The sequence below is a fragment of the Agelaius phoeniceus genome, chromosome 3 (genome assembly GCF_051311805.1).
Source record: "Agelaius phoeniceus isolate bAgePho1 chromosome 3, bAgePho1.hap1, whole genome shotgun sequence".
Taxonomy (NCBI): Eukaryota; Metazoa; Chordata; class Aves; order Passeriformes; family Icteridae; genus Agelaius; species Agelaius phoeniceus.
The window spans coordinates 18,768,213-18,783,704 of NC_135267.1; the positions used below are offsets into that span (position 1 = coordinate 18,768,213).

At 38.1% G+C, this 15,492-nt stretch overlaps 1 protein-coding gene across 2 annotated transcripts in view; it reads right to left on the reverse strand.

The window, feature by feature from the left end:
- LMBRD1 (LMBR1 domain containing 1) overlaps positions 1 to 15,492 on the reverse strand; it is a 65,958-nt gene that overhangs the window by 24,253 nt on the left and 26,213 nt on the right. For both annotated transcript variants that reach the window (XM_054629324.2, XM_054629323.2), the window contains exon 8: positions 2,387 to 2,512. In XM_054629324.2, coding sequence (XP_054485299.2) covers positions 2,387 to 2,512 — 126 coding nt within the window. The remainder of the gene's footprint in view (positions 1 to 2,386; positions 2,513 to 15,492) is intronic.

Sequence of the window (15,492 nt, forward strand, 5' to 3'; positions counted from 1 at the left end):
GCTACTTAAATTATTTACAACAACTCTTAAAGAATTACTAGTATATTATTCATGCATGTATAATTTCTATGACTATCAAGAGCATGAAGCACAAAAGTCACAAGCTGCAACAAGAGGAATTCCTATTAGGTGGCAGAGACCACTTTTCATAATAAAAATTTTCAAAAACTTTAACAGGATGGAGAGTCTCCATTGTTAGAAATAGTTTAAAAGCACAGTCATTATCTAAATAACCTGATCTAACCTGAAAGAGATGCATATTTTGTGTGGAGGATTGAACATGGTGATTTTCAGGTCACTTCCCATTAAATTCCATAATTAGGCCAATATATCCAGCTCAGCACTTCTTATTTTCTTTCCAACACTCCACTTGATACTCAGTTATGTTTCTTGAGCAAGAAACATAGGTCAGATAAGAGGAAGCATCAGCCCAAGAATTAGGTGAATGTACCAGATAGTTTGTTTGATTATTATGTTTAGGAAAGTATTTTAATTTTGAGCCTTTACACTAAGCAGGAACCATTACACTCTGATGTAAAGCGAGTAGCACATCCTCACATCTCAGTTATTTGGTATAAGCAAAAGCAACAACATGGGCATAAGGGAGCTGAACCAAAATTGTTTCTCACATTGATGCTTGTGTACTACAAACTCATAATTGGGAAAAAAGAATCTTTTATAGTAGGAAATGCACTAAAATGATATTTTAAAGTCTTGAAATTCCTTATTAAGTTTCTTCTTATTTTAAAGGATCCTTCCTACAAATAATCTAACAGTCTATACCACTGAAGAAAAAAAAATGAAATAAATTTGTCAAAAAGATTACAACCACATCATAGCTGTACATAACACTTAAATTGGAGATTACAATGTACTTTTACTAGGAACACAATACTATACCCTGTATAGTACCTCTGTGACTTAAAAAGGACTTTTTTGACAACAGTTCAAGCTCCCAATCTACAAGTTCAAGCTTCAATTATTTAAGACTAATGAAATAAACCTACCAGATGCACTAACAGTACAAGAACATACTACATATTGAATCTCAGTAGCACACCTTTGTACTTCTAGTTTTTACTGTATAGTAGTCTCAGTAACACTTTCTTCACAACTTAATGCATACATAACTGAAGAACTAAGATTTCCATTGCAGAATGCAGCAGAATCCTGACCAGAATCCATAAACCAAGAAAAATTAGTTTGCACTAAAGGTCATATTACAATATAGACCTAAACTAAGAACTTCCGAGTTTTTGAACCTAAAGTTTTGCCAGACCGAACAGTAAGACCAGGTCCACGCCAGTTATCATAATCCAACAAGGTCTTCTATAATAAGTAATGATCCATTTGTCACAGCTCTCATTTTTCTCATATTGATTCCAGTAAGGGACACCTTTGTGCTGTAGTGCTTTGTGCAAAACCGAAGCATGATCACAAACAGATTACTTTTTAGATTTCTTTATTCAACAAAGTACCTAGAACACTGAAGATGCCCACACTGTAGAGGTAAGCCAAGTATCAAGGAAAGACTGTTGGAACTGCTTCAACATCTCTAAGGTCTACTATCACAGAGCATATAACAGCACAGATGGACTGCCAGGAGGGAAGGGAGGCACCTCAATGTCACTTATCCCTAGTCAAGGCTGTAAAAACACTGGTCAAAGAAAGCATTATCTGAAATGGGATGAAAAAAGAGGTGGGAGATTCTCCCCTATCCATCTTGTATGTAAAGAAATCTTACCCTCCTTTCGCTTGCACTCAGATTGTTAAAAGTGTCTTGTTTATATGAGGCACAGCATTCCCATTAGCTGCAAAATCATAATGGGTTTACAAATGGTGTTCACATCCTAGGGATATTTAGGACTCAGAACAGCTTTCCATCTGTATGCTTTTCCTAAAGAAATTATTTATAACAGCAAGGTACATTAACTGGGAAGCAAGAATATCTGGAGCTGTTATTTATTCATAAAGATGATTAATAGTTTGATGAATCTAATTCATGGCAGCTCTTTGTAGCAAGTATCCAGTGTTAACTGTACTGCATTGAGTAAATCAAACTGGATGCTGTTTCTGGAAGCAGACTAAGTGAGGTTAATATCCACAAAGCATCTCTTCCATCCAAGCAGGCTTGGAGAAGCTTGAGTTTAATTTGTTAACACTTATTAGCTAGACAGAAGTAACTACTGCTGCAGGACTGACAAAGAATGTAATCAATGTAATCACTGCTACACAAGTGACCACACATGTGTCAAAGTAACTCAAATAACTGCAAGCTATTACTTTCTGACTTACTATTTTTTCTGGAACAGACTCTACAGCATAACCATGAACTAGTTAGCAAGGAAAAAAATCATTAAGAAAGTGAGAACAATGAAGCCCTTACCTTTGATTTAATCCTCAATAAATGTTGTTCCACTTCTTCAATATCTTCAGTGTTCTCCAAACGTTCATAAGATGCACTGGTAGTTCCCTTAATCAAGTTCAGAGGCAGAGCTGACATACCATAAGCCTTAAATAAAAAGGAAACATACATACTCAAATTTTCTGCCATGTATTTTCATCTGATAAGGCTGATCAATGTTGTACAGCTATAGCACATATGGGTGTTTTTTTCAACCCATCTCTTACTAAGGAATCCAATTCCTTTCCTCTTTTGAGCAAAACATAAACATGCTATGCAAATTCCAGCATCCCACATCATTCCAGTGGTACTTAATTTTTGTCTCATGACCACTCAGACATGTATTAAGATTTCATATAAGCACAGTACATTGATGATTTATTATACTAGTCCTTGATTTTGTAAATCACATAGCTTCCAGAAACCTTAACTTTCCCACTTTAGATCAAAATCAACATTTTGTGTAATATAGAAATTTCTAGAAATTGAATATTAGTAGTTTTAGAAACAAAATATACACAATTTCTTTGCAGCCAGTAGTGTTCAAGTTGCTTTTGAATAAAATTGAGCTGAAAGTACATAATTTACTAAAACCAAAATTCTGCAGTAAAAAGGCAGTAAAAGCTACATGAACATCTGAACTCAGTTCCATTCTAAGACTGCTTAGACAACCATTCATAAATTTTGTCAGAATTTATTCATTACAAATTCTATTTGATATAAAGTGTTTTGCCAGCTTCTACATCAACAGTACACCCAGATTTTTCCAATGCAAAGTCCATAAGCTTTCCACTAACAAAAAGAAACATATCTGAGGCAAGGTAAACAAGAAAATGGCACTACTTTCTCTCTGTTACCCTACAATTCTTACAGATCAAGGCCAAGATCAGAAGTTACTCCAGGCAGTTTAGCAGCATTAGCCATAAGCTTGTAATTTGTTTATTGTGGATGATAGGTTGCTCTTAGTACAGAGCTCAGCAGGAAGGCTCTTTCCTCCCTCAGCTATTAACACACAATTTTACTAGAGTCTTTGATATCTGAACACTTGCTAACTTCAGAGAATTGTTTAGGTTGAAAAAGACCTTTAAGATTATCCAGTTCAACCAGTAAGCTAACACTGCCAAGTCCACCACTAAACCATGTCTCTAAGGGTCATGTCTACAAGTCTTTTCAATATTTCCAGAAGTTTGAAGAACAGTTTTCTAGATGTTCACAGAAATACCACTTCCTCCTTCAAGCACAGTTTTACATTTTCTACTGAGAATAGATCTAACACAAATGCTAGTGTGTTAAAAATGTCACCATACATGCTGTCACATAATGAGTTTTCTGTACACAAGACATGATTTGACCTGCTTAGAAACCTACTTCAACATACTAAAGTCTCACATGCTGAATCCAGAGCAAGGCACTGCTCGTTTCTGATTGTATTTTTGAATATGCCATAACTTAGCCTGGGCTTGACAACTGTATGTGTGTCAGCTCTCTCTTCAGACCATCTCCTTTGAGAGGATTTAAGTATATAAGCTGTTTTGCCACCCACATGAGGCTGCAGATACTGTCTACCTAGACTTCAGCAAGCCTTCAACACCATATCCCATAGCACTCTCTTGGAAAAGCCAGCAGCCCACAGCTTGGACAGGAGCACTCTGCTGGGTTAAGAACTGGCTGGATGGCCAGGCCCAGAGAGTGGTGGTGAACGGTGCTGCATCCAGCTGGCAGCCATGGTGTCCCCCAGGAATTTGTGTTGTCCCCAGTTCTGTTTAATGTCTTTATTAATTATCTGGGTGAGGGGAGTTAGTCAACCATTAGCAAATTTGCAAATGACAACAAGCTGAGGGAGAATGTTCATCTGCTGGAGGGTAGGAGGGCTCTGCAGAGGGACCTGGAAAGGCTGGATCAATGGGCTCAATCCAATGAAATGAGGTTTAACAACATCAGGTTCCAGGTCCTGCACTTTGGCCACAACAAACCCCTGCAGTGCTACAGGCTGGGGACAGAGTGATTTGACAGTGGCCAGGGAGAAAGGGACATGGGGGTACTGATGGACAGCCAGCTGAACATGAGCCAAGGTGTGCCCAGGTGGCCAAGAAAGCCAATGGCATCCTGGCCTGTGTCAGCAAGAGTGTGGCCAGCAGGACCAGGGCAGTGATTATGTCCCTGTACTCAGCAGTGGTGAGGCTGCACCTCAAGTGCCGTATCCAGTTCTGGGCACCCAATTTAGGAAGGCTGCTGAGATGCTGAAATGTGTAAGGGAAGGGCAACAAACCTATTGAAGGGTCTGGAACACACATCCTATGAGGAACATCTGAGGGAGCTGGGGCTGTGTAGCCTAGAGAGAAGGAGACTCAGGGGAGACCTGATCCCTCTCTACAACTCCCTGAAAGGAGGCTGTAGCCAGGTGAGGGTCACCTCTCTTCTCCCAGGCCACCAGTGTCAGGACAAGAGGATACTGCCCCCAAGGGAGGTTTAGGACATAAGGAAGAAGTTCTTCACAGAAAGGGTGATTGGGCATTGGAATGGGCTGCCCAGGGAGGTGGTGGAGTGACTGTCCCTGGAGGTGTTCAAGAAAGGACTGGATGTGGAGCTTGGTGCTATGGTCTAGTTGACAAGGTGGTGTTAGGTCACAGGTTGGACTTGATCTCAAAGGTCTTTTCCAACCTAGCTGATTCTGTGATTCTGTAAAAAGCACTCTCCTACAATTCTCTTCTCTAGACAAACAAATTACTTCAGTTTTCATTTATGGATTGCTCCCTACAACTTTGTAATCATGTCCATAAGTGTTCATTGGAGCCTCTGTTTCATAAACTAGGGGACCAAAACCAGACAATTTCCAGATGTGGCTTTGGAAGTGCCAAATGACATCTACTCTCTTGCTGAGGCAAGCCCTGGATGCTATATTTCTGCTGCAAGGCACACTGCTGGATCATGCTCACCTTGCTGCCCACTAGGACTTCCAAGTCATTTCAGCAGAACTATCTCCCAGCTGATCAGACTGAAGCACTAACTGTTGCTTGCAATAAACCCATTGCAAAAAACTACCATAAGATCTGCTAAACCTGATGTCACTCTTGTTGGCCCAATTCTCTCATCAGTCAACATCTCTATGGTGGCTCTTTGTTCTATCTACTTCTCCCAGTATGACATATTTCTCAAACCATATGATTACTCAAGCCCATCACCCAGATCATTTGTGAGGACTAAACAGTATTGGGCCTGTACTGACCCCAAAGAGCTCACTCAGGTCACTAGCAGTGTAACTACAGAATTTAGGGGACATGTGAACACCATACAACATTGTCAACTAGAAGGCAAGTCACAATTTACCTGAGGTCCCTCTCTGGAACACAAAATATTTCTAGCCAATGCCAGTATGCAGAAACACGTAAGACATTACTATGAAAATGTGCCTGAACAATTTTACAAACCGGAGCTTAGAAGTAATTAGATTTCACCATCTGAGGTTTCCACCTGTTCTTCAAACAGCTAACATATCAATTAACATAGCAAGTATTCACTCTATGAAACAGTTAAGAAATAAAATCCAGGGCTTTAAAGCTTAAAGTTTCTACAAAGAAAAATACAACTCTCAAAGTGATGCATTGTTTTGCTGTTTTTGAAAATGTGAACTACATACTTGAACATCAAGCTTGCTCCAGTGATAAAGGCTGTCTAAGGGCTTTCCCTGAATACAGAAGATGCTAATAGTGAGATGATTATGCAAGTAAGGCTCCCATCATCAGTGTGGGAAAAGAACACATTGGTCCTTCAAGATAACAATATATAGAATGAAGGACAGAAAAATGAGTCATCCCATGTGATGTGTCACAGGTCTGAACAGAAGCTGTATTAGCTCATTTTCAGGGCTGCATTTCCATTCATGCTGATAAAGAAGTTCAAAGTTGCCCTGGACAAAGTTTTAATCCCTTGGGTTAGTACAAGTGGTAAATTATTCAAGGGCTATTATGTTAGGCATCTGCAATTTAACAAGCAAACAATGTATTGAGGATAGCCAAGGAAAACAAATCAAAGATGCACACTCCAGCCAAGAAAGGTCTTACTCCTGAAACAAACTGTGGGTTCAAAGTTTGAAATATGAATCAAAACATATCAAAATGAGCCTTTAAAGCAGTTAACACAAGTTAATTGATGTACATGAACTTACATAAAACAAAAAATTAATTCTTGACATATTTATACCACTGAAACAACAGATTCCAGGACTTATTTTTAGACAATTTTTTGGTCTAGAATTGTTAAATCAAATGAGAGACACTACCAAAGAGTAAGTAACCAGACATCCAAATGTACAGTCATTTACAGTATACATGCAGTTTTGCAACACAGGCTCTTAAAAATGAACTGAGTCTGGTACCAAACACCAAGTGTTCAGGCTGGTATCTGATAACACATGTTGCAAGGATACATCTCTAAGGCCTCAGGCTCTATCTCTGCTCTTGCTTGGATGCCAGATCAGCTTCATTGAAACCACATTTTTGAGTAGAAAAATAATTTCAATTTATAGTTAAGCCAATTTATTTTAGAGACATCTCCTGTCTCTCGAATTACCACAAGTGCTCAACGTAAGAAACACCACTATCATTTAGCTTAAGGGCTGGAAAGCCAAATCCTAAGAGCTCACTACCTATTAACTACAAGTTAGAAGCATCATCCATGAGAAGCTGTCTTGTTCTCACTTGAGTTTCTGTCCATAGGCATCTCTGGATAGATGAAGTTTTTACTTACGGACCTTTTGAAGCATAAGGCCTTCTACGCTAAAGGATAAGAAGAAAAACACAGAACAACATACTGCAACAGAAAACCCAGCTTCCCAACCCTATGAAACAGCCTAACCAAAGCTTTTGAGACTCCTGTCTTATTTGTTACTCATGGAAGTGGTAGTTCAGTCAGACAGGAATCTGAAAATAAATCCATGAATCCATGTACAGGAAGAGCCTGTGACACCCATGAATGCCACAAATAGATCAGTACCTTTATGCAGTACCAGTTGGCACTGAAGAGCAGCGAGAAGCATGCTCTACCTGTTCTCTGAACATACACTGAACACAAATAAAATCCATGCTCCAGACAGAGCATTCAATACCTTATGAGAAACCATATAAGCATTGTGTCTACTTTGCTTTATCTCCACTTCTCCCAGGTCCCTTTCCTTCACATCTTGCAGCAGATTCAGCCACTCTCGTGTCATTCACAGTTAGGATTTAGAAGGAAGAGCTGCTGTTCTGATTCTTAGTCTCTTGCAGACTCAGCACATTGCAACACTTGAGACTTGCCACACTCACATAACCCATGGCCAGATAAGGGAAGTCTTTCTTATTAGTTGCCTGCCATACTGATAATAGTCACTCAGAAACAGAAAACAGAACATAAGTGGGTTGCAACAAGTTGCAAAATCATGTTTTAATGAAGTTGTTGCATCAAGCGACTACTTCAGGGATAAACTCTTGAGTATTAAAAAGATCCAGAAAGGTTTTCCACTGGAAACTATAACCTCTAGTGTAAGATTTCAAAATTGCACAAATGATGAAAGAATATCACTTAAAGGGAATGTTAAGGTGGGAAGACCTAATCATCAACCACATCAGCCATAAGCACATAGATCAGTTAAGAGGAAGATAGCAAACCACATTAAAATTAATATACTAAATGACTTTAAAATAGAGTTAAATGACTTAAAGCTGAACACCTACCACAAAAAAGCCAGACGCCATCAGGCATTACAATTTAACTGGAAGTTGATTATGTTTCATTTTCTAATCTGCTATGTTCAGCTAATAAGATATGGTCAAATGATTAACCTGTGGCCCAAACAGGATAATCATTCCTTGTTAGAGATCAAACAGAAAAAGTAAATTTTTTCTCATCAACTTGGTGCACAACCAGAACTAAAAATATAGATAGCTTAACAGCTCTTTCTGGTTAAAGATATTTAAGAAATAAACTTGTGATTTCAATAACTTATTGAAAAATACTTGTGTAGCTATCAGAAAGACTTCCTACTCCATTTATTATTAGGGGGGGTCTACATATCATGCAAGTGGCTTTGAAGTGGCTATCACTGAGGTTTTTAAAAGATGTCTATCTCGTCTTGGGCAAGAGGTGCAGAAATAAATATTGACAAACATTTCTTGCACAGCAGTGCCCTCTAGCGAAGTCACATAAAAAAGCCAAATTAAAAAGAGAATTCTTATAACCACCTTTATATAAAAGACAACAGAAGTGTTCCCAGCCTTAAAGACAAATATTCATATTCCTATTTTCTTACAACATCTTATTTCAATACTTAACCTCAAAGTGTGACCATGAAAAACAAAATGTTCAGTTCTACCAACTGGATTGACAAAAATGCATCTATTCAAGTTAGAACCAGCTAAACTATTTTAATATATGCAGTACTTAAGAAATACAGTCAAGTATGAGCTAATTTTCTTTAATACAAATGCCCCAGTTAAAAACCTCCTCCATTTAAATAATGATTTTGGTATAGAAGATGCTTTTATATACTAGTAACCGAATCAGCTTTTTATTTCAATTATGCTAGCCACGAGGGAAGTCACAGGATACCTTTTACCCTTCACAACAACTGACAATTCAGTTGCTTATATTGAACAGTTTCCTATGGATACAAGGCATTCTTGCCAGCACTGCTTCTGACTGAGCACACTGGTCAGTCCAATTAAACAGCCTCAAGGGAGGTGCACTTTCAGGTGTCACACCAACCCAAGACACTAAGTTTGTGTAAGAGGAACTGGGACTCCACTTTGATTGAAACTGTACCTTCTCTGTGCAGCTTGACTGCACAGCTCTTCTGAAAAGTTATCTGACCTTCCAAGGATTCATCACCTGCTTTCTTCTAAAGCCACGTCTCCCCTCTCTGACTACCGACTCATACCACCATTCAAAAATAAAAATTGGAATTTAACAATCTTATTTTCAGAATATCCTTAAGCATGGCCAACAATAACAGCAGTTTATATACCTTCCCTTAAATTACGAGGGCTAAAGGAGAAAGCCTACTAAATGCATCTGAAGATGGCAAACTCTCTCATGGACAGTTGGTTCTTTGCTTCCTCTAAAAATCTCATGCCATACATCTTCAAAAGTCATTCAACATGTTTTCATAAGAAAAACTGAATTTTTACCAGATGTTTTAGCATCCAGTCCTCAGTTCCTCAGAGAGCACATAACTTTTGAATAACATTGTTATAAAAAACATCTCAAAGCGTGATTGACCAAACAGTTTCACTATGGCAATTCTTGCATGATCTGCAGTACTCAACATGAATCTTGCACTGAGCACTTGTTTCTCCTCTCCATTTCTCTATTCTTCATCCCTACAGTATCCTGCTATACATTCGCCTTCATTTCTCATAGTAGTGTTTTCTCTCCACTATACAGACTCCTTATTTGTCAGTGTTTAAGTGGACAAAAAAAAGCTGTCAAATTTTCTAGGATACAGAAGCCAAATACAACAGCCTCTCTATGACAGCTGATCTACTACACACTGTGAACTTAGAAAAGCATTAACGACCAAAAGATTATTCTACTTTCCAATTCTAAAATTTTAAAGTACAAAACTACAATTTATCCACCAGTTTAATATCTACAGTTCTCCAACAGTGTAGTAGGAATCAGGCTGTTAAAACAACCATAAATCACTAGGGAGGGGTATTAGCATGGAAATTATTATTTTGGTTATTTACTACTTCACAGAGAAGTGAACATAATGAAAGAATTACATTCCTATTTCAGAATTGGCATTGAAGTAATTAAATAGTAATGCCAATGAATTGATGACTCTCAAGTTCTCAATAGCTGTTTGACATCTGCTTAAAAGAATATCACTCATGAATGAGTGCTTTTAAGGTTAGGCAGATTCTAAAAGGTTTTAAGCTCTTTGGCTGTTAATAACATCAACTGCAGAAAAGTAAATCATAATCCAGACAAAAATTAGGTGTGAAAAGGTCATCACATTTGTGAGTAGACAAGCTAAGGTTTCTAACGTTTCTTCTTTCAGGATGGAGAAAAAAATGAGCATTTTATAGTTCCATAAGAAATCAAATAATGCTTATTAAATGTTTGGAAAAATTAAAGGCAATTATAATCATCCTTCAAGGACATGCTAAGTGAGATGCACAAGATCACTCAAAAAATTAATCTGCCTATCGTTGTATGAGCAACTCATTATTCTGTCTCAAATTCAAATAGCAACCTGGAGCTGACAACAACTATTGTTTTAATACCTAAGGCCATGTAGAACCATTTCAGTGAAAAACACATTAATGAAAAATAGATGCAAACTACATCATCTGTGAAACTGTTTCAAATTCTCCCCCAGCCAAAACCAGCATAGCACTGCAGGCCTAATTTATCATTTTCTTGTTAGTATTCCATATTTATAGACATAGAAAGCTGTCAGTATAAATCATCAAGGTCACAGATTTGCAGAGCCCCCCTGAAGATCACCTATTCACATGTCTTACAAAACAATTTTAAGTATCAAGCATTGTACATCAGTACTATACATTACATAAAGCCAAAAAAGTAGACTTTGTGATAAAGCTTGGAAACAGAAAAGCAACTACCAATTAAGAATTGTGTTGAGAATTGAGACATATCAAGACATAGATCTAAATAACGTTGTTCATTTAAACATTGCATGTACTTGAGAAAATGAAATATGTTTATGCTCTTGCCAGTAATATTAATGTATCAAGTGAACATTTGTAGACTTCATCTACGTTATCCACCTATGCTATTTTATTTTTCCCCTTAAAAAGTTAAAAATTTAGCATACACAAGTTGCATCTCTTTTGTCCCTTCCTGGTCTTCCAAACAGTCAATTAAAATCAAGAAAAGATTATTCTTTGCTGTATTCAGCAGGGAAATCCAACATGAAGTTTTAGTATTATATTCTAAAAAGACATACTAAAAAGTACCACCTCAAAGTCAGTCAAAAGAAACATAATTGCAGCTTTTATATTTTTACATCCATTTTCAGAAGGAAACAACTTTGCTTTTCATCCAACCAAGTTGCAAAGTCACAAAACAATGGAAAAAAATTTGTATTACTTAGATTAAGAATAGGCATTAAAAGTTTGGTTTGGTTGTTCCCCTACTCTGAATTGGCAGTCTCCCTTTCACTTACCCAATGAGCTTCTGAAAATTGCCACCTATCAAAGTACTTCAAAGCTATTACTATCTTCTGACAGAATAATCTTGCACAAACTAGCAGTTATTAACACATAACTACTTATTTACTGACATGGCATAGTTTTACAACAAAGTGCCCAGTGCACTTTTTGAAACACTAGTTGTACTGAGGTGAATAAATCATAGTAAGAATCTCTAATAAATCTTTTATTTTTTCCACAAATTAACAGCTGTGATGGAATAAATAGCTGTCCAACATGAGCTAAATAAGGTTCTAACAGTAAAACCAGTATTATAGAAAAAATTAATCCAATAAAGAGCCAATCTTATTGTCAACCATCATCACCTCAACCCTTTCATAGGCTAGACCCAAGCTCAAAGAGAAGACACCTCACACCATGAGGTACAATGTGACCCATTGGTACCACTGTAAACCCTGCAGATCCGCACAGCAGAATGCCTGAGGTTTGGATGGACTCTGGAGGTCATCCAGTCCAACACCTCTGCCTAAGCAGGGTCCCCTGGGGCTGCTTGTCCAAGACCATCTGAGTATGTGCAAGGAGGAGACTCCACAATCTCTCTAAGCAACCCGTGCCAATGGTCAGACACCTGCAGAGGGTTTCAGCTTGTGCCTCCTGCTCCGGTCCCATCCCTAGGTACCAGTGAACACAGCCCAGCTCCATACTCTTTGTACTGCTCCTTCAGGTGCTTGCACATGTTGATAAGACTTCCCCTCAGTTGTCTTTTTTGTCTTGGCTGACAGTCCTGGGTCCCAGTCCTTCATAAGAGGAAAGTGCCTTGATGATCTTTGCAGGCCTTCACCAGTTTCCCTTTTACAGCTCCATCTCTCTCATACTGAGAAGACAAGAACTCCAGATGTGGCCTCACCAAGGCTGAGAATAAAGGCAGAGTCACCAACAGCCTGCTGGCAATACTCATCCTAGTGCACTTCAGGATACCACTGGCCCTCTCCCAGCAAGAGTACATTCCTGGCTCATGGTTAACTTGGCATCCACCAGAACTCCCAAGTCTCAGAGCTGCTTTTCTCCTGAGTGGTTCCCCTGGATATGCACACATTGATTCCTCCTCAGCTTTGCATGTTCCCTTGCTGGATTTGATTGTTCCTGTCAGCCCATTTCTCCAGCCTAGCAAGGTCCTTCTGGACAGCTCCAATATAAACTCCAGAGGGTATTCTCCCAGTTCTGTGTGAAGTTTGCTGAGGGTTCTCCCCCATCATCCTGATCATTAATGAAAACACCGAACAGGACTGGAACCAGTATCAATCCCTGGCATACACCACAAGTGACTGCCCTCCAACTAGACCTCATGATCACCATCCAGTGGGCCTAGATATTCAGCCAATTTTCAATTTACTTCACTATCTACTCATCCAGCCCATATTTTACAAGCTTCTCTATGAGGATCTTCTGGGAGAGGCTCAATGTGAGCTACACGTACATTTTCCAAACATGGCAAAGCCACATCACCAACAAGAGATGCTGTTTGCTTGTTACAACAGTACAGTGGTGTATGAAGAGCTGAAGGCTGACATGGGAATTATTACTCTGAAAACAGCTTAACTCAAAAGTGTTCTTCAGAATAAAACTTTTGAAGCTTCAGAATTAAGTGCTATGCAGATCTGTCCATAAACTTGCTTCCAGAACTCTGAATTGTGTTTAAAAATTGTACTGTAGCAATATGAATAAGATCAGGAGACAGCACTCATTTAAACTGTTATACACAGTTAGAAAGAAGTCATGCTGTTGGAAAACATTCTGGCTGACCACACATCTAATAAATTTTTGGTTTCTTTGGTCCTAAGCTATATGCCTGCTACAATTCAAGCTTTTGGGAAATTTAGACAATTCAGTTCTGTGCCCACATCTTGAACAAAGTAAGTACCTTAGGAAAAATAACTGTTCAGTGGAATGACCATAATAAAAAAAGACAAAAAACAAACAAACAAAAAAAAAAAAAAAAAAAAACAACCAAAAACAAAAAACCCAAAACTAAAAAAGTGAAAGTTTAAAGTTAAGTTAAGTTAAGTGAAAGTTTTTTAGGGCAAATGTAAGGAAGGAATTTGAGAATTTACTGCTATGGGCTTTTTAATAAGGTGAGACACTGTTGCCACATTGTGCAGGACTGTCCCAAATATCACCACATGGAAAACTAAACAGAACAAACCAATTTATGTTCCATTTAAAGTGTGAAGTCAAAATCCTCTAAATACTCCTTAATCATCTTCCTTGCAGCTCATTTTCTCATTTGAATGACATGGTGTTAAGAAATACCATAAAGCATTTACATTGCTCTGGACTACTGAAGGTATTTCCTAGCAAGCATGAAACTTGAATTAAAATCTAATTCTTATAGTAATTATTGCTTTTTAGTAGGTACCAAATACATAGACAATCTTCTGTGTTAATTTATCAATTAAAGTAGTTGTGAATTTTCTCACTGACCTTTTTTTGGAAAAGTAACTTTTGCACTAACTCCTTAAGCTGGTAATTTCCATGCTAATGCCCCTCCCTAGTGATTTACCTTAAGGGATGAGATGCTTTCAGAAACAGTATTTATTACTAATACCTCCAAAAGCTTTTAACTAGTATTTCACAGTAATTGAGGAGATCAGGAACTTCTCATACCAAAGAAATTTTATTTCTTTGGCAATTTCAGTTTTAACAGTGCACTTCATCCTACCCCATTCAGATGCCAGGGAAAAGCTCACAACTCAAAAGCAAAACTCTGCATTTTCCCCTCAAACTGCAAGAAAAGCTCTTCTCTGTATGTACCACTAGATGAAATTTACTGTGATTTTGAAGCCATAGAAAATGGAAGCCAGCAATCTAATATAATGACAACCCCATTGAACTGTAGCATTATCTACATATGTATCATAGCCAGTAACACAAGTGCTCAGTTATCTGCAAATCCAGTCCAGCACAGTTGGATGGATGCTTCAGATTATATTGTCCCTCAACTGTCACCTTCACCCCCAAATCCCAACATATCAAATGCTACAACACAATATGATCTGATAAGAATTCTGTTCTTCATTGCATTAATAGCTCACCATGTACTTCAGAGTAATGTATCAAACCAATCAGGGCCTTGAGAGGCCCCAAACACTGGACTGATGGTTAAAAAAGAGGTTTTAACTACATTAGTCCTTGGGGTAAATTTGTTAGTTCCATAACTTAAACTGCAGCCATTTACAATCTCAGTAACACCACCCTGCTGTATCCCTTCTCCTGTGGAAGCAGGAGGATATGCTTTCATAAAGGAAGCCTGGGCACATACACATGCTGAAGTGAGCTTTTGCTCTCTATTTCTGCTCAAATTCAAGGCTACCTGCTGACAGTGCCAAAGCCTTTTCCCCCCAACTTCTCCCATTATTGTATATTACCACAACACAAATCCAATTTTAGAGCAGCCATAATCTAATTCTTCATGCTGAAGGCCACACAAAGCAGTACTGTTAACATACATTTAACTAATTGTAGAATGGATAAATTGCACTGCCAGGGACTTGAATAAAATCACTTGATTCATCTCTTTCATGGTTTCTTCCATTGATAACATTTTAAGATTAAATCAGTCAACTGCAGTCACAGCACTCCTATCTATTTTTAGTGTTTTCTGTTACAGTAGGCATTCAGTGTAAGGCCATTTTTAATTAGGTATGAAGGGATTTGCTAACATACTACAATACAACCTTTACTAGGCAAGCACTTAGCATTAAGATCTTTTTCTTTACTGTGAATGAGTACATAGAAGACCAGATATACCTGCTCCTAATTTCCCTTTAACAATAGAATAGCAAACTCTGGCACTGAAACAGGCTGAGGATATGCAGAAGTCAGGGGAAATACCAAAAAAAATTTCAGTTGCATCTATACTAAAAATCCTGAACT